Source organism: Manacus vitellinus, unplaced genomic scaffold (genome assembly GCF_001715985.3).
Source record: "Manacus vitellinus isolate BGI_N305 unplaced genomic scaffold, ASM171598v3 scaffold_10_pilon, whole genome shotgun sequence".
Taxonomy (NCBI): Eukaryota; Metazoa; Chordata; class Aves; order Passeriformes; family Pipridae; genus Manacus; species Manacus vitellinus.
This window is the reverse complement of record NW_021938838.1, coordinates 3,122,978-3,149,740: the sequence shown is the minus strand read 5'-3', so window position 1 is coordinate 3,149,740 and position 26,763 is coordinate 3,122,978. Positions and strand designations below refer to the sequence as shown.

The 26,763-nt window shown below is 44.3% G+C and overlaps 1 protein-coding gene across 1 annotated transcript; it reads right to left on the bottom strand.

Annotated features, from left to right (window-relative positions):
* Positions 1-332: 332 nt before the first annotated feature.
* GINS3 (GINS complex subunit 3) lies at positions 333-5,905 on the bottom strand. The gene is given in 4 exon segments (XM_029965596.1): positions 333-2,195; positions 5,733-5,819; positions 5,821-5,872; positions 5,874-5,905. Coding segments are annotated over 4 exon segments (402 nt in total). The 3' UTR covers positions 333-1,964.
* Positions 5,906-26,763: the final 20,858 nt, after the last annotated feature.

The following is a 26,763-nucleotide window of genomic DNA, read 5'->3' as shown; positions in this document are numbered from 1 at the left end:
AACAAAGTCGAGGTAACATGGAGTCATCTCAGTCCATCTTGTGTTCCTAAAAATGCAATTTATGAAATCAATAGCATATTGACTGGCTGGCATAGTCTCTCCCACAACCTGAGCAAGGAGCCAGTACCCACATGGGATAACTCAGACAGGAATTACTTCTACCCTCACATGACTGCACAAATGTAGCTCCCCACTGCACTGCCTGTAAGAGCAGGATGATAGAAGCAGGATTGCATTATGTGTCATGGCCACACTTTATAAAAGACCTGGACTTTTCAATTTGATTTTTCTGCTGCAGGACAATTAGCAACAGACTTTTCACACCACGAGCATTTCCTTACAAAATATTTATTCAGCATAAAAATTCAGAAATGGACAACAGACAAAAGCTTCATGAAAATGCATAAGCTATTACGTGCCATTAAGTCATTAAGTGCAGCAGCATTTGACCCTGCCACATACTTAAAATACTTTTGTCAGGCACAGTTTCCAATCAGTCTCCTGTGGCAGGACAGCTGGCCTCCTGCAGCTGAGGTGGAGTCACCAAGATGTTTGTGAAGCCAGAACACTGTCCCCTCTCACCACCTCCACAGGGTGAGCTTGAACTTCTCTGGCCAAGGAACGGCCACACACCCTCTGTACTTGTTTGAAGCATCCGATATCCAGGTGCATCTGCAAGTCCAGTAACAACTCCTCAGAGATCTGGATCTTGGTGTCACCTCCCAGTAACTCCCACAGAAGAGGAAGTGCTCAGTATCATCAGGATCTGGCTCCTCCACTTAGATATTCTGCAAGGTCCACCTTCTACAGAGACTTAGAAGCACCCATAAGATGTCTCATACCTGCTTCCAAAGGACAACCATCCTGATGACTGCAGGAAGCAAGTCCTATGGAGATAACCATCTGTTTTCTGTCTGCAATCCAGTGGGACTTCAGATGATCTAGGTTTAAGGGCATCCACCACTGTGCTGTTTAGCAAGTTCCAAATCCAGTCACTTTTACTGGCAAGGATGACACTTAATAGGGTCATTTTGCTAGGATCATTTAGATGGATCAAAAGGAAGGAAACTCAGTTCATTTGCTCTGTCCCTTCCACTAACCAAATTTAGTAATCAAAAGAATTTCTCATGAGAAAACAGATAGCTCAGAGGTTGATAATGGGGGAGAATTTCCATTTTCTTGCCTTCTGCTGTCTCCTCTAAAATACCCCTCCCAGAGGCACATCCATCACAAAAGCCACTGGCATCAAACAGGAACATTCTCTACCCTGTGCAGCACCAAGGTCACAAGAGTCAAAAAGGGAGAGAGAGGACAAGGCAGCACATGAGACCTGTGCTACCACTTGTTATGTGGGTTTGAGGAGGTATTTTTCTCCCGGGCACTGTGTACAGAAGTCAGCAAAGCAAAACATTCCTGCCTCACAAAGAGTACCTGTTCCACCACAGTGTGTAAGAAATGAAAAAAAAAAATTAATGCTGCTTGCACTGCATTTTTTTCCACATCACTGGGGCTCTCCAAAGAACAGGGAACCTGGAAACAGTTGTTCAAAAAAATCAACAGCTGTTTCCAGGAGGTTGGAAGGGGAAGGGCAAGACAAGATACATAAATTACACTTTCTTCCAGATCTGGTATTGTAAACATCAATTTGGAAGAATAATAAATATTAATTACCCTTTTAGAAAATCCTCTCATAGCCTTTCAGCCACCTAGCAAACACTTTATCTGCAAATCCTCAGGAGTGCAATGAGTAAGCTGTAAAGCTATTCAGTGATGTCATGTGATCTATTTTTTATGCCCTTGCCCTCTGCCTTTAAAATTTGCACTAGTCCAATCCAAAGATGTTACAGAGAATTCCCATTAATGGACAGGGAGCCTGCCCCTCCCCAAATTGATTCACTTTTCTGTGACAGACAGGCTGCAAATCTCTCCGTGTCGCCCACTGTAGCTTCGTGTTCTTGAGGCTTTTAACCATCCACTTCCGTGAACTTTCTCTTCCCGTAGTTCTGGACCAGACTGGAAGCTGTGATTTGAGAAGCCTGTCCCTTTTCCCAGCACTGGAAATCATTCAGCCCTTTCTGGCCAACCTGAAACAAAGCTCGTTCCAGCTCATCCAGCCGGGCCACCAGCGCCGACGTGTCCTCGTTGTAGGCGTTCTGAGAGGAGTCCATGATGCGACGGAAACGGCTGATGAACGTCTGAAAGGTGATGAAACACAGTTACTGACAGCTGACACAGAGGCCCCCTCAGCCCAAATGCTGCAGGCCCGAGCTTTCAAGACTGAAAAGCCAAAGGTTCAGGCTCCAGTTCACAACCAGCCCACGGTCTGCAACCAGCACTTATTAACCTTGGATACAAAGACAAAACCACGCCGTGCCTGAGCTGGGAGAGCAGGTGCCTGATATACTTGGATGGGAAGCAAACACAATTAGATTTTGGCTGCTTCAGGCTGGAGGAGACCACAGGGCACAACACACAATCCACTCCATCTCACTTCACAAGCAACTGTTGCTTTAGAGCGGGTGGAATGAATCTCATGCCACAGCAGCTGCTGCAGGAACGTACAGGCTGCAACTTGTGAACAACTTGGCAGTTCAGCCAAAATGCTACTGAAAAGTGGGGTTTTTCAGTATGCTAGAAAAATTATGCTAGAAAAACACTTAGCTGTTACAAAAGTCAAAAAAACCCCTAATCTACGACTTATAAATATCATTTTCAAAAGCTAAGTAACAAGACATATTTAAGGATTTTTACTTCCCTCTCTGTCTTTACTTTTGGGAGTGAAAAAAGAAAGGGTCAAAACTCTTTGAAAACTGTGCTGTGTTATTTTCAGAAGCTGATTTTAGAATCATCAGAACTTATAGGAGAAATATAAATTAATAACTCTGACTGTGTCACCAAACAGTTATACTTTGCATTTATTGTTCCTGAATATTTCAGAGGTTTTTTTTTTTTTCAGTTTGTTCATTTTTCAAGTCAGCAAAACTCCCCTTCTGTTCGCTTTTAACAAAGCAAAAACCTTGTGTGCTTTGATTTTTCTGCCAATAAGTAATGAGTTCTACTGTGTTGGGTTTTTTCCCCTAAAATGTCCATTAGCAGAAGGAGAAAAGACAAGGAAAGGCGTGGTCACCTCCTCAATGCACAAAGCACGTTTTCAGTGGACAGCTCCAAGAAAACAGCAGCATTTTAAAGCCTCTCTGCATCAGCCTTAATGTAAAGTACAGAGAATGAAAAAAAAAATGCAACAGCAATCATCCCCAGCCCACTTAGAGACCTGGCTGAAGAGATGTCAGAGCTGTTAGTGGTTATGGTTAAAAGCTCAGGGAGCACTGAAGTCCGGAAGCTGGCAAAGACGGAATCTATCCTTCAAAAGAGAAAAGGGGAGATGGAAAGGGAGGAAGGAAGAGCCAGGGAATTATAAATCCCTCAGTATCAATTGCTGGAAACATAATGGAACGAGCAGACTATACATAAACTTCTGCAAGAGAATAAAAGAGTAACAGCCAGTGTGGACTTGCCAAGAACAAACTCCGAGGGACCAGCCTTGGTTCCTGTTGTGGAAGGATGCCAGGCCTTGCACAGGGAGGAAAACAGTGGAGGGGTATCTGCCATGGAGTGTTCTTGGAAGATTTAGCCAGGCCACCCCATAGATGGTTGGGAAAGACAACCATCACCCATAGCTCCTGTCAGGAGGGAAGAACACACTGAGTGGAGTTCCACAGGGGTCTGTCTGGAACCAAGTACTGTTTGAGTTGTTAATTAATAAGCTTAATAAAGGAATAGAAGTTGTGCTTATTAAATCAGCAAATAACATGCAGGAGAAGGAGGAGGAGTGACTGCAGGCATGCTGTGGAGCAGAACTCTAATTCATAACGATCCTGACAAATTAGAAAAGTGTAAAAACAATAGGATGTAATTCACCCAGGACTAACATAAGGTTTTGCATTAAGGCAGAAATAGGGAATTGTACAAAGTCAGGAAGAGAAACAGTTGTCTGTGCATGAAACCTGTACCATCTCACTGTGGACTGCAGACCAACCACAGAGCAGTCACTGCATCGTGACAAACAAGATACTGCACCATGATGAACAATGAGCATCACAGCCTAAAAAGTTCACAGAGTAATCCTTTTGTTTTCATCAGCACAAGTCCTGAGCACGGGACTGTGCTGCTCAGGGCACGGCAGAGCGGATGCAGATCCACTGGAAAGATCCCAGACAGAAGGACAATCAGAGATTAGAAAACACGACCCACAGACAGATATCAAATGAACTGGGGCTGCTGCAGGAAGGAAGAGAATACTCTGTCCTCAGCATTTACTTTGTGCAAGACAAACAGAACAGAGCTTTGTATTGCTGTGAAGGAGCTTTGGTTTAGACATCAGAGCAAACCTGCTATGATTAGGGTGAAGAAGCACTGAAACAGATTGCCCAGAGCAGTGTGAGGTCCCATTGTTACACAGCTTTAAAAACGGGGAAGAAAAACTGAAACAGTGAGTGAATTCATTCTGCCTTGCAGCGCAGGCACAATTAAATGACCTTACATCTCATCTAGTCCTGTTTTATAACACTTTTTGAAACAGTGTGGAAACTCCAGGCTAAAGTTACGCTCCTGGATGCACACTTGAAGCTTCCAGCAGTAGCCAAGAGGGTCATCCTACAGCTTGATCTAGATATTCATAATCAGTCCAGAAATCATCTGGATAAAACCAGGATATTTTTCCTGAAGACTGCTGAGCAGCTGGGAAAAACAGGAAGGCAGAAAAATGCAAAACCAGATTTCAAGCCCTAGTTCAGATACTTGCCTGCAGGATACTCTGAGCTATCTCAGGATTCTCCGGATTGTCAAAATTCAGGAGTTGTGAGCCAAATCCATAGTAGTAGGGCCCCATTTTATGCAGATCAACCACATTGGCATCAGCACTGAACACTGTCCTCCAGGCTTCCTTGTAGATCTTTGGCAGTTCCACCGAAATGATTCTCCTTTTGCTGTCATGCAGCCCTTTAGCAAGCCACAGTGGGATTTCCAGCTTCGATCCCTGGAGGAATGAGAGAAACCAAGAATGAGAGAAACCAAAAGTTGTGCTTTCCATGAAAATACACATTAAGCAGCCCCGAAGACAGACGACGAACTTCATTAATGAAGATCCAGCATTACAGAAACACAGTTTTCTTTTCGGGACAGCCTGCTGTGACCGCAGCACAGACCAGACACGCTGTAGGGGCGTTATTACTGCAAGACTCGGTAAGTGGGGGGTTTTTATCGATGCTCTACAGCCTAATAATTGTCAGATTATTAAACACCAGAAGGGAAAAAGAATAAAAATCAACACCAAAACAAACAAAAACAAAACAAACAAAAACCCAAAAACAAACAAAAAACAAAACAAACAAAAACAAAACAAACAAAAAACAAAACAAACAAAAACAAAACAAACAAAAACAAAACAAACAAAAACAAAACAAACAAAAACCAAACAAAAAAAACAAAAAAAAACAAAAAAAACCCAAAAAAACCCAAAAAAAACCCAAAAAAACCCCAAACATACAAAGTGCATACGATAAAAGTAAAAATAACTTTTAAAAAAAGTAGCGAGAAGCATCAATTTCATTGCGGTGACCACTGGGGGGTGGGACACGAAGTGAGGGCGAGGCGGCGGTCCGAGGGCATCCCGTATCCCCCCGGGGGCTGTTCCTGTCCCCCGCCGTCCCCGTCCCCGTCCCGTCCCCCGTTACCTCCGGGACGGACTCGGCGCCGCCGGCCCCCTGCCCCAGCGCCAGGCCCAGGCGCGGCAGAGCGCTCTCGGCGCGCCCCGGCAGCTTTCTCCTGCGACATCAGGATGTCGTCCAGCGATAGGAAATTCCCTCCAGCCCCAGCCCGGGGCCACCGGGAAATACGCCTCGGCCATGGCCCGAGCGGCACCGGGAGCGGCCCGGGAGGCCCCGGGATCGGGACCCGCCGGGTCGGGGCTCCCGCGCAGCCCGCCCGGCACCGCCCGCCGCCCGCACCCGCGCATGCGCGGCACCGGCAATGCGCGAAACCCGGCCTGGAGCGCGCCGGGATCGGGAATGGGGGGAAACAAGGACTGGATCGCCGCTGGAATCTCTAATGGGGAAAACCCGGACGGGATCGGGGCTGAGATCCAGAATGGGGGGAAACCCGGCATGGATTGGGACTGGAATCATGAATGGGAGGAGACCCAGGCTGGATCAGGGCTAGTATCTCTAAGGGGGGAAACCCGGCCTGGATCAAGGCTGGTATCGGGAATGGGGGAAAACCAGGACTGGATTAAGGCTGCAAGCTCTGATGGGGGAAACACGGACTGGAGCAGGGAGTGTGATCAGGAATGGGGGAAAACCTGGACTGGATTAGGGATGGAATCATGAATGGGGGAAACCCAGCCTGAATTGGGGCTGGAATCCAGAATCAGGGAAAGCCAGACATGACTGAGGTTGGAATCTGGAATGGGGGGAAACCCAGACATGACTGGGAGTGGGATCCTGAATGGGGGGGAAATCGGACTGGATTAGGGCCAGGATCAGGGGAAAATCTAACAAGGAACAGGGATTGGATTGGGAATGGAGCTGGAGGTGTGGATCCGCACAGCACCGTGTCCTGGCATCCCCCCGCTCAGCACCGTGGTGGCTGCCCCTCTGCAGGCAGGCACATCCATCCTCCACACACCAACCTGCTGTGCCACAGAGCTCCAGGAAAATGGGGCCTTGGAGGTGCATCCGGGCAGGACAAGGGGGAATGGCTTCACACTGACAGAGGAAAGGATGGGACTGGGTATGAGGAAAAAATTCTTCCCTGTGAGAGTGCTGCAAAATAAATAATCAAGTCACATTTGGATGGCAGAATCAAATACCCCATGCTAAATTCTGGGTTTGGTTGTAAAAGGATAAAAACAATGTGGTTATCCTCCATTCTCATCTGAATTTTACTTCATATTAGAACATGACCTTGTGCTTTTTTCTTTTCTTTTGTCCTTGTTTCGTTGCTTCGAAATTAGTTCATTTTTCATCACATTAAAGTTTTCTTGCTACTCCCTAAGCTATATATGCTGAAAACATTACTCTTTCTGTAGACAGTAGTCTATAAAAGAACATTGAAATAATCTATAAAATAACATTTAAATAAGATTTAAATAATCTAGTGAGCATTTCAGTCTTTCTTCTGCTGAGGAAGGAAAACAGACAATTGAGCAGAGTTGAAACACCTGACAATTTCCCTGAAAAATAATCAGAGAGTTATTTATAGGTGATTTGATGATTTCTTTAATGACATTTTCAGTCCATGACTAAGGTGTAAGCCAATGCATCTTTAATTATCTTTTAATTCTTACGACCTCAGCATTCTTCCTGCTGCTGTTTCCTCAAGCTGGATCCACTGTGATTTGTTATTGTTTTGTCATCATTAATTAGCATGCTGGTACTTTAATACCTTCATCAAAGTCAAACCCATGCAAAATAATAAAATTTGAACCAGTTTATTAAATCTTGTGCTATTTTATTTCATTCCAAGAAAAACAGGGCACAGACAGTGCAGACTGAGGCCTCAGGATGATGTGCTTCCGTCACATATGTGTCCCTTAGGTACAGTATGTGCTATAAAAGTCCAGCCAACAAAGAAATGCTGAGCTTTTTGTGAACAGTGGTGTGCTGGGTTTGCAAAAATCTAAATTTGTTAGACGAGTAGCTCTGAAGGGGCTTCAGTCCCAGCAGGGACAGTGTGGGGTGATGTGAGTGGGATTCCCAAAGTGGCTCCTGAATGGTTGGACAGGAAAATTTCCTTAACAGAGGCTCAGGAACAGAAGAAATTTATGCACATGTTTGTCAGTGTGACACCCCCACACTGCTGATTCCAGTGTCCTCTTTTCCCACTAGTCAGGAACATTAAATACTGACAACACTGGTAAGAGCAAGGAGTGCTCCTGCAGAGAGATTTAATGTAAAGGTCGTTTCTTGTAAGATACTGAATTTTTATCAACAGAACAGAAAACAAACATTATATTAAAGTCAGCAGCATTAAGTATTGTTCTGTGTTTGTTTTGTGGTTTTTTAAATGAGAGATTGAATCTTTCTGTCTGGAAAATGAATCCTTCTATCTGTGCACATTTTCCAGATGAGTTGCAGGGCAATTTCCAAAAGCTCTTTCTAAAGGACAGTTCTGATAAAATTATAATTTGCTGAATTGGATTAGTAAAAATATTCCCTGCTTAATGAGGTTTAGGAAACAAATCTCTGTGCTGAATATGAAAGTGTGCACTGGGAGTGAGGAGAACTATGCAAGTGGAATATGCCTTTTCTAGGGTGCAGAACTAAGACATCTGGAAAAAGAAGAAAGAAAAGCACTATTTCCCTGTGTCCCAAGATGCCTCAGCCTGTGGTGTATGATAGGGAAATGAGCACAGAGGTGTGGAAAGCCTGAGGCACTCTGTAAAGCTGAAAGAACACAGAAGGAAAGATGTTTACATTCCCTGAAAAATCAGTTGAAGAATTGTTCTTTTGTGAGAATTTTAAAGAATAATGAGTTTGATTGACAAAATTGTGTCACCTCTCTTTGTAGTATGTTCGCCTTCTCATCCTGAGGAAGGTACCAGCCAGGTTCTTATTCTTGAACACTTGTGTGTGAATCTTAGTATAAAAATGTGCATGATGACCCCAGCACCCTAAATCATATTATATTTTCATAAATATGATTTCAAGACCTTCCTGAAGGAAATGGAATGCCCTGTATCATAACTGATATATGCCAAAAACTGAGTAATGATAGTCCAAAGTGCTGCAGAATTAAGTTTGAGCTGTGATGAATAAAACCCAAATTACTTCAAGGTACAGTAGATAAATTAGAGGGTTGCAAAATATGGGAAAGAGTAAAGTCTTAGAAACTGAGGAACAGCTGTTGTGTCTCATTTATGTACTTCTTAAATCCTCAGTACCACAAAATTCAGCCAATTTAACATCAGATAAATTTGGGGAAGCATAATTATGTTCCCTGCTCCTTCTAGGGATTTCCATTAGAGCAGGCTGATGTCTGTGTGTACTGCACAGTTGCTGAGCTGTGTCACATCAGTTTGTGCAGCTGATGGTGCCATCGTGGATAATCTAAATAATATTAAATATGTGAAGTAAGTCAACTGAAAGTGCTGCAGGATGTTGATGGGAGAAGGAAGCACCACTCCCTGTGACCTCTCCTTACCTTAGGTCAAAGTGAGGGAGGAATCATCAGTCTCTACATATTGGATTAAATCACAGCACAAACTAAGGTTGATCTTGAGCCCTTGTCCCCTCTCAGGTAGAGATGATTATAGCATGATTTGCTTTTCTTGTTTGCATTTGTTACCAAGCAATCAGGAATGCTGTCAGGGGCTTTAACACCCCTACATGAGACAACTGACTGCAGCAGGGCCAGGATCCCACTGTGTGATCCTGGCTGGAGGATCCTGAGTGCACACACAGAACTCAGGCGTGTGGTGTTCACACTGCTGAGAGCAGGGCTGATGGAGCACACATCCTTCCCCCACATCCCCGGGCTTTCCTGATGCTACTTGGCAGTTCCTTTCCCTCCTGGAGCTTACACTCGGCAAATTTGCATTTCCTAATCGGTTAACTTGCCTGTGGCAGTGGGAGTTCTTATTTGTAAATCGTCCTCTGTCTGTGCTACAAGCCTTTGCAACCCCTTTGTTGTGCAAATACGGGCGTATAACTCGAGTAAACCAATTGGCTTCAGCGGGATTATCCTGGGGGAGTTAAATGCTACCTCATATACGTAAATACTGCTCTCCAAGAGGCAGATTCTGCAATCCAGTACAATTTTATTTTTTGAAGAAAAAGGCATAGCAGCACAAACCAGTAGTTAAACCAAGGAGATAATAACTTTCCTCTTCAATTTATCTGCAAATGTGAGAGGTTCAGCAATGGAGTTAATGATACACCATATTCATATTTACATTTCAGAGTGTCATTGCTTTCCACCTGGAGGAACTGTGGATTGTCACATTTTGCAGATAGGAGAACAGCCACAGATGAAATGTGGGGATTTAGGATAACCAAACATGCTGAGGGTCTCTCAGCCAGAGGGCAGCAATGGCAGCAGGGTCTCTGGCCAGCTTGTACAGTGGCTTTCAAAATCTTTTAAGCACTTTCTAAAAAGGAAGGTTGAAGTCATAAGATAAACCAGATGCTGCAGCTGGTATTGCAGACAAAATTTTTGACAGAACAGAAGCATTTCTAGAACTCCAAAATTTTTCCCAGCTGTCCTTCACTCTTATTATGTGGGAGTGGATTCAGCAATTTCCAGGACTTTTTTAACCGTTGTGTAGTTTTTCTGGTAAGTGGAAAATCACAGTTAAATCAGCAGCTGGCATTTGAAGAAGATTTCTTTTTTTAAGGAGTGGTGGCATGTTGCTAAAACTTTTTATGCTTTAGCTGGGAGGGCTGCCAAAGTTGTTGGTGCTTCTTGCATTTGGAGTTCCCTAGATGACAATTTATTATTGTTTTCGTTTAGAAGTCTGGGAAAATTATAATTGTGATAACTGCCTTCAGCGAGAAATTAAAGAAAATTGCTGGTTACTGTGCAGAATTGTGTATCTGCAATAAATTCTAAAGTGCTGAGATTTCTCAAACTTTTGGTGTCTCAAGGTGACTGTGATGATGTGAGTAGAAAACTCATATGTATTTTAGTTTCTTTCACATCCACTCACATGACGAGGGTGAAAGAAAAGTACTGTGTTCATTCTGGACAGGGAGACCCTCTCCCACCTGTAAAGTGCTCAAGCTGCTGAGCAAAACAATGAGTGCTTTCCATGGCACAAAATACTAAACATCAGCAATTTCTTTTTCTTGTGTCTCACCATTCATATTAAATATCCTAGGGAGATGTTGGAAATGATGCTCCTCCAATTAAGTTGCATGAACTCCAACTCTATTCAGCTAAAGGCTGCTCAATGCCCAGAGACAAAAACATCTAATGAATCAATCTTTGTGCACAGAAGAAAGCTTTATTTTGGGAAATTACATAAAAACTGATGACCTGTCTGAAAGGAAGAGACAGGGGTGGGTTGCTATATAAGCTTCACTTTCTAAATTTTGGGAGAGGGGGGGATTTCTGAGCTATCCAGGATATTTCCAGTAAAAACAAACTAAAATCTGCAAATTTTTCCCCTGTAAAGAAAAGATTATTCTTTGTCTTTCAGACTCAGATAAGCAACTGTAAATCTGACTAGAGATTTTTTTCATCTTTTTCTCTTTATATCCTGTTACTCCGTTTTCATTCTAGGTTCTCACCCTCATTCACATAACTCTGGAGAGTTTTATTAAGTGAGTTACTGAAAAAAAAAGCAGGCAACATCACATGTTTTTCAAGATCTGGAATAAGAGGTTGAATTATCTGCCATGCTGTCTATACACTGACCCAGGATCACAAGCTGGAGAGGATTCAGTCATCTGCATTTCATATGCTCTTTGAACCACGGTTTCAGCATCACCAGCATTACTCCAGCCCTTCATCCACCAGCACTAGATGAGCAGAATGCTGATATCCCGTGGCTTTGTCAGAGTGTGAATGCTCCTTTTTTGGCCCAGGGTTTGCTCTCTTTGGCCAGCAGAATCTCTGAATGCCTTAAATCTGATTGCCTCTTGGCTGCTTTCTCCTTTCTGGGCTGTGGGTAAGAGGTCAGGCTATCCCATGTTTTTTTTGAGGCTTAGTAGAATAGGGAAAGATCCAACCTTTTTCTTTTCTGATCCCATGCAGGAAGGGAAATCTAACAGCACCTCTGTGGGGCACACTGCACCGTGTCAACAAGAATCTTGTTCATAACTTGTGAAGAAGTTTTTTTATCCTTCAATATAAAAAACGCAGTTGAAATGTCAGGTTACACTGAATACATACTGAGAATTTGGCTAATATAATATGATTATAGTCAGAATGAGCACATCAGAAATTCTATGCCCCAGTAGGAAAGGCTATTAGTATAATAACAGGTAGGAGGTCCATGAGGAGCAGAGAAATCCAGAGTTTCCTGCTTGTGTTCCTCATGTCATGGGGAGACAGAGAGGTGGCTGCTGGGAATGACAGGAAATTGTCCAAAGGTGGGCTGAGAGCAGTAATTTCTGAGCTCCTGAAGGACATCCTGGGCAGAATGGAAGCTTCAGACCAGGTTTTACCAGGTGGATCCTCCCACTGAGTCACGAGGAGAAGAAAGGACCCCCTTGCTTTCTAAACTCCTTCTCAGAGAGATGTGGCTTGTTTCAACTCTAGGCCCAGGCTTGGCCAATGGTATTTGTCTAAAGGATTATATAGGTGTAATTGAGCCTTTGTATGACTTTGCTCCCAAAAGTGGGACTGGGCTGTCACATTACAAAGTGATGGACTGACAGTCAGATGTCTCCAGGCTGTGTCAGCTCAGCAGCTCTACATAAGTTATCAGCACCATCACCTGTTGGTTCCTTTATCAGGAACTTTGTCTGCCACTTCCTCACAGGTGCCAGTTTCTGTCAGGAAACATTGTTCCTGACAGAACATCAGTGAAACATCCTGTGGTGGTTAACTTTGGGACTGATGAGTCAGGCCAGGCTCAGAATTCTTCAACACCAAAAGCAGCTGACCCCCCTTCTGCATCCAGCACTGATCACTTTTGCACACAGGGTGAATTTTGAGCTGGTTTATCCACACTTAAGCAGAACATCCTGCTACAAATGGATGCCTGTGGGGTCCTGCAGCTTCCTCTCTACCCACTATCACTTGCCAGAGCAGGCAGGTGATCCTGGGTGTCAGGGAGCTTGGGAAGCGTGTGGGGAGAGTTTGAGATGTTAAACACTGGTGTCCAGGGATTAGGGGGATGATGCAGTTCGTTTTGAGCATCCTATCTGGAAGAATTCCAGTGATTCACAGTGTGTGGGAACGTGAAGAGGAGACAAGACAGGCAGCTTGCATTGTCTGCCAGCCGAGAGGCTCTGTAGTTCTGAGAACAGCCTGTCTCGGTGCATCCTCAGATCTGACAGCTTCGCTCTGTCAGGCATGGACTGCTCTGTGATCTTATAAAGTTTATCTGGGTTTTCATGAAACACCCCTGTACGTGCCCAGCAATATATCTCACTGCCAGCAAGTCAGCAGGGTGCAAGTGCCACCAGCTAAATATCCAGGAATTTCATATTGAGAAGTGACAAAGCCCCCTGAGATGTTTTAAAAGCAAATGCGTTTTCTCTGGACTTTGTGGCTTGTACTCAGTGGCAGGCTTTATCACACAAATCCAGATGAGGATTTTTGACAGGGTTTTAACCTCTTCTAGGAGAAGCTGCATATCTTTTGATTTTCTCTTTTTTTCCTTATAATCCCGTATTTACAAGCAGAGGGAGTAAAATAACAGAAAAGCATATTAAGTGGGGAAGGTTTGGCAAACCCAGCATAATCTCATTGAGATGACTGATGGGTTTAGATCTTGTTTTCAAAATATGGAGTTCAAAAACCTATCTCCTCAGAGAACTTAGGGCCAAAATATCTCCATGGTATAAATAGATGTAAATCCACTACAGAAAGCGGAGCTATATCCATTCACCAGGGGTGACTTTTTGTTTTGTTGATAATATCTTTCAATATTACAATTAGCAGTCCTTAAAGACATTGATAGTTCTTTTAATTGGTGTTTCAGTGCAAATGCTCTGATTTTCTTCTCTTTTTGACTCCTTCCATGAGTGTTGTGTCATTACATTTTCGTCTTTCCCTTATGTACAGATTTTTTTCTGTGCTCCATTTCTAAATGCCCACAATTCAAGGGCTTTCTGGTAGAGATGTCAGACTGGATGACAGTTGTTTTTTACTCCAGGTGAAACATGATAGGGTTTGTGGTTCCTAATGAGCTGGTTTTACAGACCAAGGCTCAGCTCTCAGACAGCAAAATGTGTGAGTCAGACCTTGAAGATAAAGGTCTTATGCAAATTGCTTAAAATTGCAGCAGGTTGTTTATAACATCCTTTGCATGCAAGCCTACTTTGGCTTTAAACATTAGGAATAATTTTGTGACAGAGCACTGCACTAGATCTGTCTGGGTTGGAGTTAACTTTCTTCACAGCAGCCTGTGTGGTGCTCTGCTCTGCTTTTACGTTTCCCCCTACTTTTACATTTTCCCTTGCATTTAATTTCCTTCCAAATAATTAGTGGTGGATGCAATGGCGTCATCTCAATTCTCTCTGACTGTCCCCACCAAAACAGTTGGCTGTTTCTGAAAAGCTGATGAGTAATGACACCCTTAAAAACAACGAATTTTAATCAGCATTTAGTTTTCAGAGTTAATGTCTCACAGAAACCCAGCCTTCTGAGATGCCAGGGGCTGGTATTGATTCCCTTCCCTAATTCAGCAAGTTGGCACAAAAATGTTTGAAAAGCCACTCTTGGACTACACAGCTTCAAAAGGAGCAGTTTAAAACTAGATTCATACAGAGTCTCTGCCCAGCTTTTTCATCTTGATGCCATTGCAAGGTCCCTCATCTGTGGAAGGTTCCTCACGAGGGAGGTCTGACCTTCACAGGAGGATGGATGAGCAGCTGGCTGGGAATGTACTTTGTCTTATTTGCAGTCTCATCATTTCACTGGGTCAGCTCCAGATAACCTCTGCTGAGCCCATGGGCTCAGAAGCTTCAGCTCCATAAATGCAACTCCTGACTTGCAGCTGCCTGACTGATGGTCCCCAAAGAAGTTTTAGTTTGCCTTTGCTACCAGCAAGTTCAGCCCAGCCTCTGACCACACACACCAACCATGTTATCACATCAGTGGAGAATACAGTTATTTCTTCAAGTTTTATTGTTTCCTTCTTTTCAGCTTCTCTTTTGCTTGTGCTTACTGCAGTTTTTATAGAAAGGTATATGAAAAAGGTGGGTGAACTGGTTCCTTATTAATTGTGCTTGCTCTGTGTAATGATGGGTATTTCTAGCAAAATCCATCCTTTTAATCCAATTCTTTGCCACAGATACACTGAGGGAAACAAAATGCCTTTAAGGCATCATATATTTGTAAAGAACATTAGTAATGCAGTGAGGTAGATCAGCTTCCTGCTTTCATTTGAAGATTAGAGTCTAAATTTAGAATTATTCCCAAATGAAAAGGGGTTTGTGGCCTCAATTCCAATAGCTGTTTCAACCCAAAGCTACCACAGGAGTTAGTGCAATGAGAAGTCTTTGATTTGGAGTCTGGGATGGAATGATAGATTAGAAGCTAGACCTCCAGCTTTCAGTGGAAATGCATGGCAGGAATTCCTTTTCCTTTGATCATTGCCTAGCCCTCTGAGCTCTTGATTTCACCAAATTCCCCTAGATTTCTGGCAGGTTACTTATAAGGCCAAGCCATCCCTGGATCTTATAATAACAAACCATTTCTGTCCTTTGCAGGTTCCTGGTGCTGAAAGCACAGGTTTGGTGTTGCAGCCTCTTAACTTGCTTTCAGTGTAGCATTCCCTGCCGTGATGGTCTGTACAGGGAAAGCCACAGCTCCAGGTGAGAGGTTTGTTTTTGGGCTAGAAGTGTTACCCTGCTTTACCATCAGCACAGCAGTACAATGGCAACACGTCCCGGAGCTTCCACTGTAGAAGAGCTGCATTTAAAATACATTTTAAATACAAAGCATTTAAAAGTAGATGGGGCAGACTCACCAAGTTACTCTTGTGTAGCTTACGAGTGGATCTTACACAGCATGCAAAGCTGGGGTCAATTCTGTCGGGCATTTTCTCTTTCTATATTAAGTGTCATAATCTCTGCCCCTTGAATATCTGTGTAGCCTCCATCAGGGAAAATGGTAATGAGTTTGCATACCAAGGAGATATTAAATCCCCATTCCCCTTCAGTAATGTATAATGTCAACAGCAGCCTTTGATGAATACAGCTTCTTCTTAATTAGATGCTTGAGCAGGAGATTATTAATCCATTTATCTCAAATTCTAATTGTACCGTGAATTGCTCGGCGTTTCATGCCCAAGTTCATGATCATAGTTATCTTCTTACAACCTTTAAGGGGTCATACTCATAAGTGAACGTGTTTCTGGAAACTTGAATTGTTGCATTCTTACTTGCATTGCTTTCCTCACTGTAAATACTCTGAAAGCCTGACTCCATCAGTCAGGGTTATCCTGCAACACAACAATCCAGCAATTGCAGCTTAGATGCTTTTTCCATGGTGGTGACATCGGGCCTCTAAAAAAACAAATTGTGGCACCAGTAAGGGGTACCAGGTGGTTATCATGGCAGAGGCTGGGGTTTATATACCTGAATTACTGAGTGGGTTTGATCTGGGGACCAGCCAGCTTTCAAATGCACGTTAAAACCATGAACTTCAGTTGTGGTACTAATGTATAATTACTAACGATCCTATAGATCTAAAAATCAGTCCTAGGACATTCGGGGCAAGCCAGTCCACTTGTTAAAAGAGCATGTAGTTGCCTAAGTGACACACACTCGCCTGGATACAGCCAAGGATTCTTTTGAAAATGTCCTCACAGCAGGCAGAAGGTTTTTTCCCTTTGAACAGGCTGAACTGGCCTAGTTTTCAATCCATGGTGTATATACTGCAATGGCTCCATCTGCTGAAACAACTAAATCACTGGGAACTTCAGAAAGATGCAGCAGATGAGATATTTTCTCCTGTGGTCTGTGCTGCTCATGCCCTCTGTGTTTCTGTGTCTGGGGTGGGCTCCTTCAGAGGAGACTCAGAACATGTTGTAGCTTCTGTGTGTGTGTGTGTGAGCCCACACAGAGTGGTGGGATCAAGAGGCCTGTGGCTGACATTCAGTCAAGTGGAATGTTAAAGGACAGTGGGTGGTCACTTTCTCAGTGTCTCAGTGTCCCTGGGGCTGTTTTTATAGGGCTTGCTGTGTGCAAAAAAGAGCTTTAACGGCACCTTCTGAATGGTACAGAAGGTACAGCGGTATCTGGGAAGAGAGAAAGGTATTAGAGTGAGGGTTGGGGTTTTTTTCTGTTGTGTTCTATGGTTTTAACTATCTACACTGGCTGCTGTTAGGAACACAAACAAACCCTCCCACAGTTCCTTCCTATTCTAAATACTGTGGCAGATGACAGCCCTTCTGGCACCTCTGGGCTCACGTGTTGCCAAACGATTGCTTTTCGGTGGTGTTGCTGATGTCCTCACTGACAGCACGTCCTGGTTGTCCTTTCCAGTGCAGAACATGTTTCTCGTTAGGGTCCCCGTATCTCACTGCTGAACAAATTCCAGCCAGGATGAGGCTGGCTGCTCCCATCCCTTCAGTTCTAGGAGGCCCCTCATGGCAGTCGCTGTGTCTGCGTTGACAATGCAGCTGGGCTGAGTTTAGTTCCAAGCATGTACAAAATAAAATTATACCTGCACAGCTGAGTGTCACTCTCTCTCATTTTAGACAGGAGAACGATTTTTAGATGTCTATTTTGAAGGCATCTGTCAGACTGTAGGAACAGAGATATCTGCAGTCAGATGAGCAAACATAGGGGAGTTTCTTGCACTGTCTGCACTTGGGGAGCTGGAGTTGGTTGGTGTGTGAGCTCCTGCTTCACTTTAATTGTTTTTCTCTTCTTTCTCTTAGTTGGAGGGCTGCTGACTCTTTTTGTGTATCTCATCATTACCCTGAAACTGTTCTACTACTACCAGGTGAATGGATGGCATAGGGAGGGGAGCAGGGAGCCTGCAAGAGGAACTGCCAGGAACTGAGCCAGTCCCAGAACCCTCCTGTCAGTGTGGTTGGCAGCAGCCATCAGAAACTGTGATCTGTTTGTGCCTGGGCTGAGCTCAGAACTGGGATTTCTGCACCCTACAGTTTTCTGAGCCCCTCCCAGCTCTGCCAAGGATGTACTTTGTGACTTGGAGAAAGTCAGATCTCTCTTTTTAGTTTCCATGTAGAGAGAGAGGTTTTGGGCCACGTCAACATCTCTTGCCTCACCAAGACTGGAAGGATTAATTGGCTTGTACCTTTCAAGGTATAAATTGCTGTGCAGGGCCAGACCCTGCCCTGGTGCATCAAGGGAGGTTTTATCACTGATTTTTAGGGGAGGAGGACTGTGGTCAAAGTGCCTACAAATGGGTAAACCCCACAGTGACATGGCAAGCTAATGCATAAATTCCTTCCCCTCTCTCCCTCAAACCTCTCTGTTGGCTTTTCTTATTGACTTAATAATGTTCCAGCTCAATCTTCAGACTTAGCCTTCTCCTGAGCTTTGTTCGTTCCCATTGCTCTTTCTGGCAAAGCTCTTCTGCTTGAAAAAGTCACTTTGATTCATTCTGTGCTCTTGACTTGGAACTAATGGGACTCATCTGATCTGATGAGTCAGAGTAAGTTCCTTTGCATCTCCGTCTTGTGGACTGAATGAAACAGAGCCTGTGTGAAGACAGACATGGGATCACACAAGTAAATTGCATGCACAGGATACCTGATTCAAGCTGGTAACTAACTCAGTGTAAAACATGCCTTTTTGTGCCATGAAGGCTATTCCAAAATGGCTAAAATTATTTCAGTCCCTCTCTGCCTTTAACAAATTTGAAAGCAGTGTTAGCAGATGCTGAGGGGGATAAAATTAATTAGTAACTTTTTAAAAGCCCCCTTCACTTGGACTCTTTGGGTGTGGTGGAGCTTTTTGTGTTCTGAAGGTCAGGGTGTTCATTTAGGTTCCTAAATGGCAGTCTGACATTAGATACCTGTTTATTGGAAATCCTCAAGCTCATCATCACGAGTTTCACGTGTGATGCATGTCTCACAGGCCTGCAAGTCATCAAGCAAGCCAGCCTGTTTTGCAGAGGACTGGTGATAACGCCTGCACGCTGGGGAGCTGAGCAGGAGCGCTCTTTGATCCGCTGGGCAGAGATAAGGCCCTGCTGAGAGGATGTATTTACCTTAGAAGCTCTCTTTGATGAGTTCTTTCATTTAGGAGAGCTCTGTGTCTGCTAAATTTCTCTGAACAAACACCACACCAGCTTTTTAGCAGAAGCTTTGGGGTGCTGTACCTGTGCAGCTTGCAGAAGGTTCTGTACCAGTCGTGACAGGGCAGCAGCCAGGCAGCCCAAGGGACAAATGCAGTGGGTTTTATGTGCCATCCAGTGCAAACTGGGGCTCATGTGGCTCTTTCAGCTTTGTCCTCAGATCAGTGTTAAAAGTCTGATGAATGCTTGGACACTTAGGATATGCAAAAATAAATAGAGAACAGATTTTTCACTGCCCCACCCTTCATTCAGTGTGATCCCATCAGTGTTGTGATCCCATCAGTGTTGTGATCCCACACTTGGCATCATCTGCATCTCATTCTGGTTTTTACCACATTGTTAGTTCTGAAGGGAAGCTTAAAGTCCCCGTTCTTCCTTTTGCAGGAGGTTAACTTGTGGCAGGGATTCAGTGTTGTGCCAGTCCTGGTTCTCTGCAGTCACAAGAGAATGTATATTCCCCATTCCCGGGGCTGGGAATGGTCTTCCTAAATCCTGAGGCTCTGCTTAGGATTTCTGTATCTACATGGGTTTCAACAACAGGGTGATTCCCATCTATTTCCCAGCTACAACTAGTGAAGCCATGGCAGGGTTTGCACTGATACAGCACCCAGAGCTCCACAGAACAAGAGGGGTCTGATTGTTAGGTCAGATTGACTTTTCACTAGATTTTTCACAAGGAAACAATGTAGTGTTTCCTGTCTTTCTTTCCAGACTCATACTACTTTCTGCTGCTTTCAGACACCACAAAGTGATATTTTGCTAATCATAGGGATTTTACTCAGCCCTTTCTAATCCCTCTCCCCTTTTTTTAGGATATTTGAATCAAAGTTACTATTTGATCACCACGGATTAAAAGAACTCTTGAAAGATCTGCGGATTTCACAGAGGTGATATGAACTGTGTGGGACTTCCACCTCCTGCCAGTGTACCAGCCCAAATTAAGCCCTCTAGCAGCAAATCCCAGACCCATTGGCCCAGCCAGGCCAGGCTGAGCGTGGTCCACTGCCAGTGCAGGGAACGTGCACGGTGAATGCTCTGAAACACTGACAGTGAGAAGAGTCCTTGCTCTGATGTGTTGACATCTTGTGTTAGAGTGAGTAATGTGCTGGGATGTGTGCCAGCCCCCAAGACCTTCCTGGGATGGCAGCAGCAAAAGCAATTTCAGTGTCAGTTAATTACACTTGAAGACACTGTGGTGGTTGTGGTATCTAAACACAAAATAGATGGAAAAGCAGAGCGAAGTCTCAGGACTTGGTGACTTTAGTGTGAGGGAGTCAATGAAGGGCTTTGAAGTCATGTCTTGTTTTCTTTGCAGATGTTTCTCTTTGATCTCATGCTGGTGCTACTTCAGCAGGTATTGCATCTTCTTTATGGGTAGATTAATTCATTATATACTTTAGCCTGTAAAACCCCCTTAATACATGTTAATTCCAACGGCACATATATGTATAGATATATGGATTTATATGTATATATATATTTACTATATATATCACTAATTATTCTATTGAAAAAAATATATTGAAAAGTTAAATGTTGAATGCATGGAAGTTCTGGCACAGGTTTCCAAACAGAACAGGAACATGTGTTGACTTAAAAGGGAAACAGGATCTGCAATGCCTTAAAGGAATAGGGTTTGATCTGAGACATAGGTAGGTAGACAGATAGACAGATTTATGTAAGATCTAATGTTAATAAAGTTGATTTTGGTCTCTCAAGTAGTGTCATATTTGTCAAGGACAGAGCCCTTTGCTTCCAAACATCATAAAAAAAATTAAATGCATTCAAGCTTGTGAATACTTAATGTAGATATTGTAGTATTAATTTATATGAAAAATAAGAATCAGCTGCACATGCAGCAGGTGCTACATCAGGGCAGGGTGCAGGTCAGACCTGCCCTGCTCCCTGGTCGTGGTGGCAGTGGGATGGAGCAGGCACAGGATAAGGGAAACCCTGTGCCAAGGCATCCCTGGTCAGTGAGATGCTGCCCAGCACGTTTCAGGCTGTGTCATTGCTTTTCTTTCATTTTCCAAGGTGCTGTGAGGAGCTTTGTGTCCTTGCCATATCCTCTAAGCCAAAAAGATATCAAGTGTCGCAGTGTCTGCTCTCTGGGGATGCTGGCTAATAAAGTGCTCTCCAGCTGGCTGCCAGTGCCTGATTCTTAAAAATAACCAGAACAGAGGAGGTTACAGAATCCATTAACCCCAGGATGTGTTATTATCCCTAAACAACAAGGATTTTATGAGCTAAATCACAGCTTTGACAACAATATATTTTAGAAAAATAATTATGTGGGATCTAAAAGTCATGAAGTTGTCTTAGAAGTCATAGGTTTGGGGTTTTTTTCAGCAGGTCTGAGATTTATTTTTTAACAATATTATCACTATTATGATGTCTACTTCTCAACAACTTTTAAGTTTTCAAAAAGTACTGAATTCTTTTCCCCCTGATGAAATGTGGCTCCGGACCTTGGGCTCTGAGAAAACTGGTAAATATTGCAACATGAAAACATGCCACAGTCTTCTAAATCCTAACTGTTAATTTTTAAGACAGTGTAAATTAAATGTAACTCTTTGACACAGACACAGCACCAAAGAGAACTGCAAGACTGCAGTCCCCAGAGCATAATCAGAAGATGCTTTCTTTGGGTGCTTCGTCCTTTTCACCGCCGAAAGCATTGTCAGGGAGACAAAAATTTAGCATTTTGGCAGAGTCAGTGACAAGGCAGCGTGTGCTGGTACCTCTCATCTAGCAGATGTTTGTCACCCTGACTGACCAACCATTCCAGTTCTCCCTGACTGCCACAGCCTCAAAAGGGAAACTGGGACTGGTGCTGTTTAAATTACAGGCTCAGACACCTTCAGCCCAACATTGCAGCAGCAGCAGCACTGAACATGCCTCACAGGTCAGGTGCAGAGTCTGCAGAGAGATGTTTTCTTTTCTCCTCCTGGGAAATACCTAAGACTGGCAGCTAATCTCTGGAACACCTTCCAGCACCTGATTTTGCTGAAATCTGAAGCTGCTTATTTTTAGAGGCTTTCTCTTGGTACCCAGGACTTCAGACATGCGTTCACAACTAAGCCTGATAAACCTTTCTGGCTGCCAAGGGCCAAAAAGTGTCTATCAGCTTTAAGTTAGGTGATTTACCACACCAACTCTGAAGCTGTTACCTTGTGTTTGAGATCATGGTCTCTAAACTCTAAATCTGGAAAATAAAATGGGATGCTGTCATAGGGAACACCAACATTCAAATTGGCATGGTTCACAGCAAACAGCAAGTGCTGCCTTCATTTCTGGCTTCAAGGGTGGAGGGGAATCCAGCTACTCACAGGAAGGTTTCAGCTGTGCTATAATAACCAGCCCACATGGAATTTGCTTTTTAATGCACCTTTACCTCACCCACGAGGAAGAATGCCCATCCAGGGTGTGTGTTTTCTCTGGAGCTGTGTAATGAAGCCTGGTTTAACTCTTCTTCTCATAGGAATGTAGATTCTCCCTTGTAGCTATGGTCCAGGTGGAGCACCTCAGCCCAGAGATAGCTAGACAAGTACAACACCAGCTTCTGCATGCTCCAGTTAACATGATCTGTGCTTGACAGAGGAAATACTGGTGCTGGGAAATAAGTAACATTGACTATCTTCATTTTTTTTTTTTGAAGGATGAACTCGCTATGGATAATGGATATGTCTGTCTGTCTCCTGTATGGCTCTGAAAGTTTGGCTGGCTTGAAATTTAACTTGGAGGCATTGTGATTAAACCTTGGCATTTGAAGTAATTAACGAGCAATTTTTGCATTTTAACATAATCCCAAAGGAACAGCAGGGTGCTGACAGAAATGAAATAACTTTGTTAATTTAAAAGCATCAAAGTTTCTGTAAGCATGTGGTCTGTACTGCTGGTAACAAGCTCTCCAGAAATGGCACTGTCGCCCCAGTAATCTAAATCCCAGCCTTTCCCTGAGGAAAGATTGAAGAGAGGGGTCCCACTGCAGCAAACTGATGGCCAGAGTTAGTATTCCCATCAGGGAATATGTCCTATATCACTACTTCTGCTCTTTCACCCCAAAATCTCAGAAAAATCCAGGAAGCCCAGGCTGTGAGCATCTCCAGGAGTTGTGTAGGAATGGGGCAGATTCCAAACCACTGCTTAATATTTCAGCCAGAAAATGGATCTTACTTACGTCTATAAATAGCCAGAATATATTTTTTTCCATCAGTGCCTCTGGGAGGCTGTTCACTGTCACATGCAGATTCAGAAAAGTAAAAAATAATGATCTTTTAGCCCAGAAGCCTCTAGGAGAGAGACTCGGTCACCTCTCACCCAGTGCCAGCCAGCAAGTGGGCACTCAAATCAGGATTGCAGCCGTTTTGCTGCTTGAGGAGTGTTGAAAAGGCAGCAGTGCAAATACCAAGCCTTTTCAGTGAAGAGGTCAGGACTGGCAGCATCTGTGAGGATGACTCACCCCCTCCGAAGTCACAAGCATTTTGTGGAGTACCCTTGTGTCAATCTCTTGTCGATAAGAGGTTTTGCCAAGCTCAAAAAGGTAGTTCATAAATTCAGGCTCCTGAGGCCAATGAACCAGAAGCCAAATAAAGGGCCTCAGATGTGTTCATGGCATTCAACAAGTACTGAACACTCACGAAAACCAGACGCAGGTTGCATGTTTTCAGTGCCCTCAGTGTTAAGAAAACTTCCCATTCTGACCATCCACGAGACTCTTTGGCAGTCACACTCCCAACTTCACTGCTGGGACCAAAGTCCTTCACAGTGGGTGGCTCCAGTGAGGCAACAGGTGCCCCACTTGACTCCCTACACACCCACCCACACATTTGGACCAGGTTTACTTGCTGGTTTGAACCCAGGTCTCCCACAGCAGCATCTCAGATGTCTAGTTCTATAAAGCCATTTATTTATGGCACGATAACACCAAAACAGCCCGAGCTGGGTGCCTCCGAGGAGGGACTCCAGCAAAGAACCTCTGGACTTCTACTCCTGTCCCCCTCTCTGTGTCCATGCACCTCACTGGTGTCACCTCTTCATCTCTTTTGTTATCCAAAAGCTTGGCAATTCCCAGCTCCTGCTGTGTCAGTCAGTGTCCATTCACCTGGCTGGCAGTCACCCATCCTGGTGCCCTTTGTTATCCCAAAAGTTGGCAGTTCATGGAATCTTGTCTCAGGCTCTCACCCAGAACTCAATCTGCATTTCAAACTTCATCTCAGCCTGCAGTTTGCAAGCCAAGCCAAGCTACCTGGACCACATGTGTTCCTCAACACTCAGTACAGGCAGAGAGCCTAACTTTGGAAACCCATTTTTTAAGTTCTCCTTCTCCTGTATCAGTAGATTTCTGATGTCTGCAAAGTAAAAGATGCAAAGGAGGGGTTAAAATAGATCCTGTATCAAAGGACATGGGGCTGGGCAGCGTGTGAAGGTTTAGACCACATCAGGCAGAAGTTCAGGGCAGCCTCTTGCCGAGTTCCATCACTCCATGCCGAGCTCTTACAAACCAACCACATTTCCAGCAGTCACTTTAGCTGTTGTATGAGATCCTCCATCATTTGGATACAAACCACATTATCCTCTGTGTGATTAATTATGCTCTGTGTGATTAATCCTGGTGTTAGTGACTAACAGTGCACTGGGAACAGTTTATCAAGTTTCTTCCCATTTTTCTGTGCTCTTTAAACAGACACGTCTACAGGCCCTTCCTGCACCATGGTTATGACAAGTGGCAGCCCCAGCTGGCTGCATTCCTTCCCTCTGTGTATTCCTGCAAGGCAGGTCACAGCAGCAGCCATCCTGGTCCAGCCACAGCCTCTCACTCACGAAACTCCCAGCTCTATGTGTCGCAGCTCAGACTGGGTGATTTGCTCTGGTTGCCTGCAGACCCCAAACCCAGCTGGGTGCCTTGTGCTGCATCTAGACCAAAGGAATAAGGCTTGGGGTTGGGACTTAGCTAGGAAATGGTTTTAAACACTGATGGGAGGAATCACATTGCAAAATAACACTCGAACTTGACGAACTGACGAGATTAGCACTCCAGCATGCTCCTACTGGCAGTGCTCAGTGGCCAGGTCCCCACTGCATTAGCAGCTTGAGTGCTTGCAGTTCCTGACCTTCTGCCCATGCTGACAAGCTGCTAGCTTGGGTTCAGAGTAAGCTTTGGATTAAGCTATAAAAATCAGTGGTCAGAGGAGAGATCTTTAGCCGGCCTTTGAAGAAAATTTTTAGTTTCCCAGGACCTACAGAACAGTGGCTGGGAAAAAGAGTAGGGTCAGGTAAAAGGAAAGTATGTCTGGAGGAAAATGACAGTGTGGCAATTCAGCAAACGTGGACAGGCTGTGCCAGGCTCTGCCTCCCATTGCAAAGGATCCAGTACCCAACTGGCAGAAATGTCCATGAAAGATCTGTGCACTGCGTCTTGGCCCTGACCAGCTTTCTGTCACAGACCATTAAGTCTGACCCTGTTCCTCAGTGCAAACCATTTCATTAATCACTGGGTGCTCTATCAGTCACTCATGTCTTTGGGTATCCTGCACAGCTTTGCAGGTGTTAGAACAGCCCAGTTCCACAGGGATTAGGGATAGGTCACACAAGAAAATTTAGGGAATTTTCATACCCTTACACTTAAGAGGCAAGACAGCCTTCAAAAATAATTCCATAGCCTTTCCATTCACAAGATGTCTGTAAATTTGGCAGCTCTTGGCTGTGGGAAGGAAAAGACCCTTTCTGTGCTAGCCTGGTAAGATTTTAGCATTAATGGAGTTTTTAATTGTTTTATTATGAACTACACAGGCACAGAGCCCTTTGGCAAGGGCACCCTGTAGAAATAAATTGAGTCATCATCCTTATAATAGAAAAGTTAATTCGGTATGGATCTGTCCTCCAGTTAAGGGCATGCACATCCCTTAGAGAATAGTATTACCAACTGACCAGACTTCTGCTAGTAACTGCTGTTTGCTTTTCCTGACAGATCCTACTGTCCTGCCTATGGAAATGGCTTATTGGTGGCTGCCACAGTCATGTGTGGGATCAGCCTGGTCCTGGGCCCTCCTCTAACGGTGCTGCTCTTTTTCCAGGTCTACCACATCATCCCCTGCAGGCAGCACCCTCAAGAGTCTCCATGTGTGCTTTCATAAAAAAGCAACGTTCCCATCCAGAGGTGTATTCCAGGAGCTGGCTAAGTAAGCTGTACAGCAGATCTCCTGTGCAACAGCTCTACCTGCCTGGTGTCATTCACTGCTGGCCACACAGTCCCAGGCCACCTTCTCTGAGGGTGGCAAACACCATTGTCTCTGGGTGTTAGGTGGGTTTGCTCATGTGTGCTCCACATCTGCTGAAATTAATTCAACCAAGAGGAACGTGCTGGTGGCCTCATCCTGCTGGTACCTGACCCATTCACCATGGAAGCTTTTGTTCCAGCTGCTGCCTCCAGAAACAACACTATCCATCTCAGCAATGCAAGTCTGGCAGGATTACTCACAGGTGGTTCAAATTTTGTCTTGAAGTCAAGTCTAGCCTTGAGATTTGTCTCCAAGGCAAGATTTGAACCATCTGTGACTAATCCTTGTGAAACTTGAAGGCATCAGTGGCCAAAAGTAGTTTTCTTGCAGAGTTCCTCAGCAATAACAAGGTGCATCATTCCTGCAGGACACCTGGCCAGAATTTCTGTCACCAGGAGTCAGGACCTTAGTGCCAAGGCCAGCAGCAAGGGGAGCAGCGTGATCTGGAAACACAACAAGAGAAGCACAAAATAAATGCCAAGCAAATGACATAAGAGACTTGTCTTTGCACAACAGGGAACCAGGCCTGGGGAAGGAA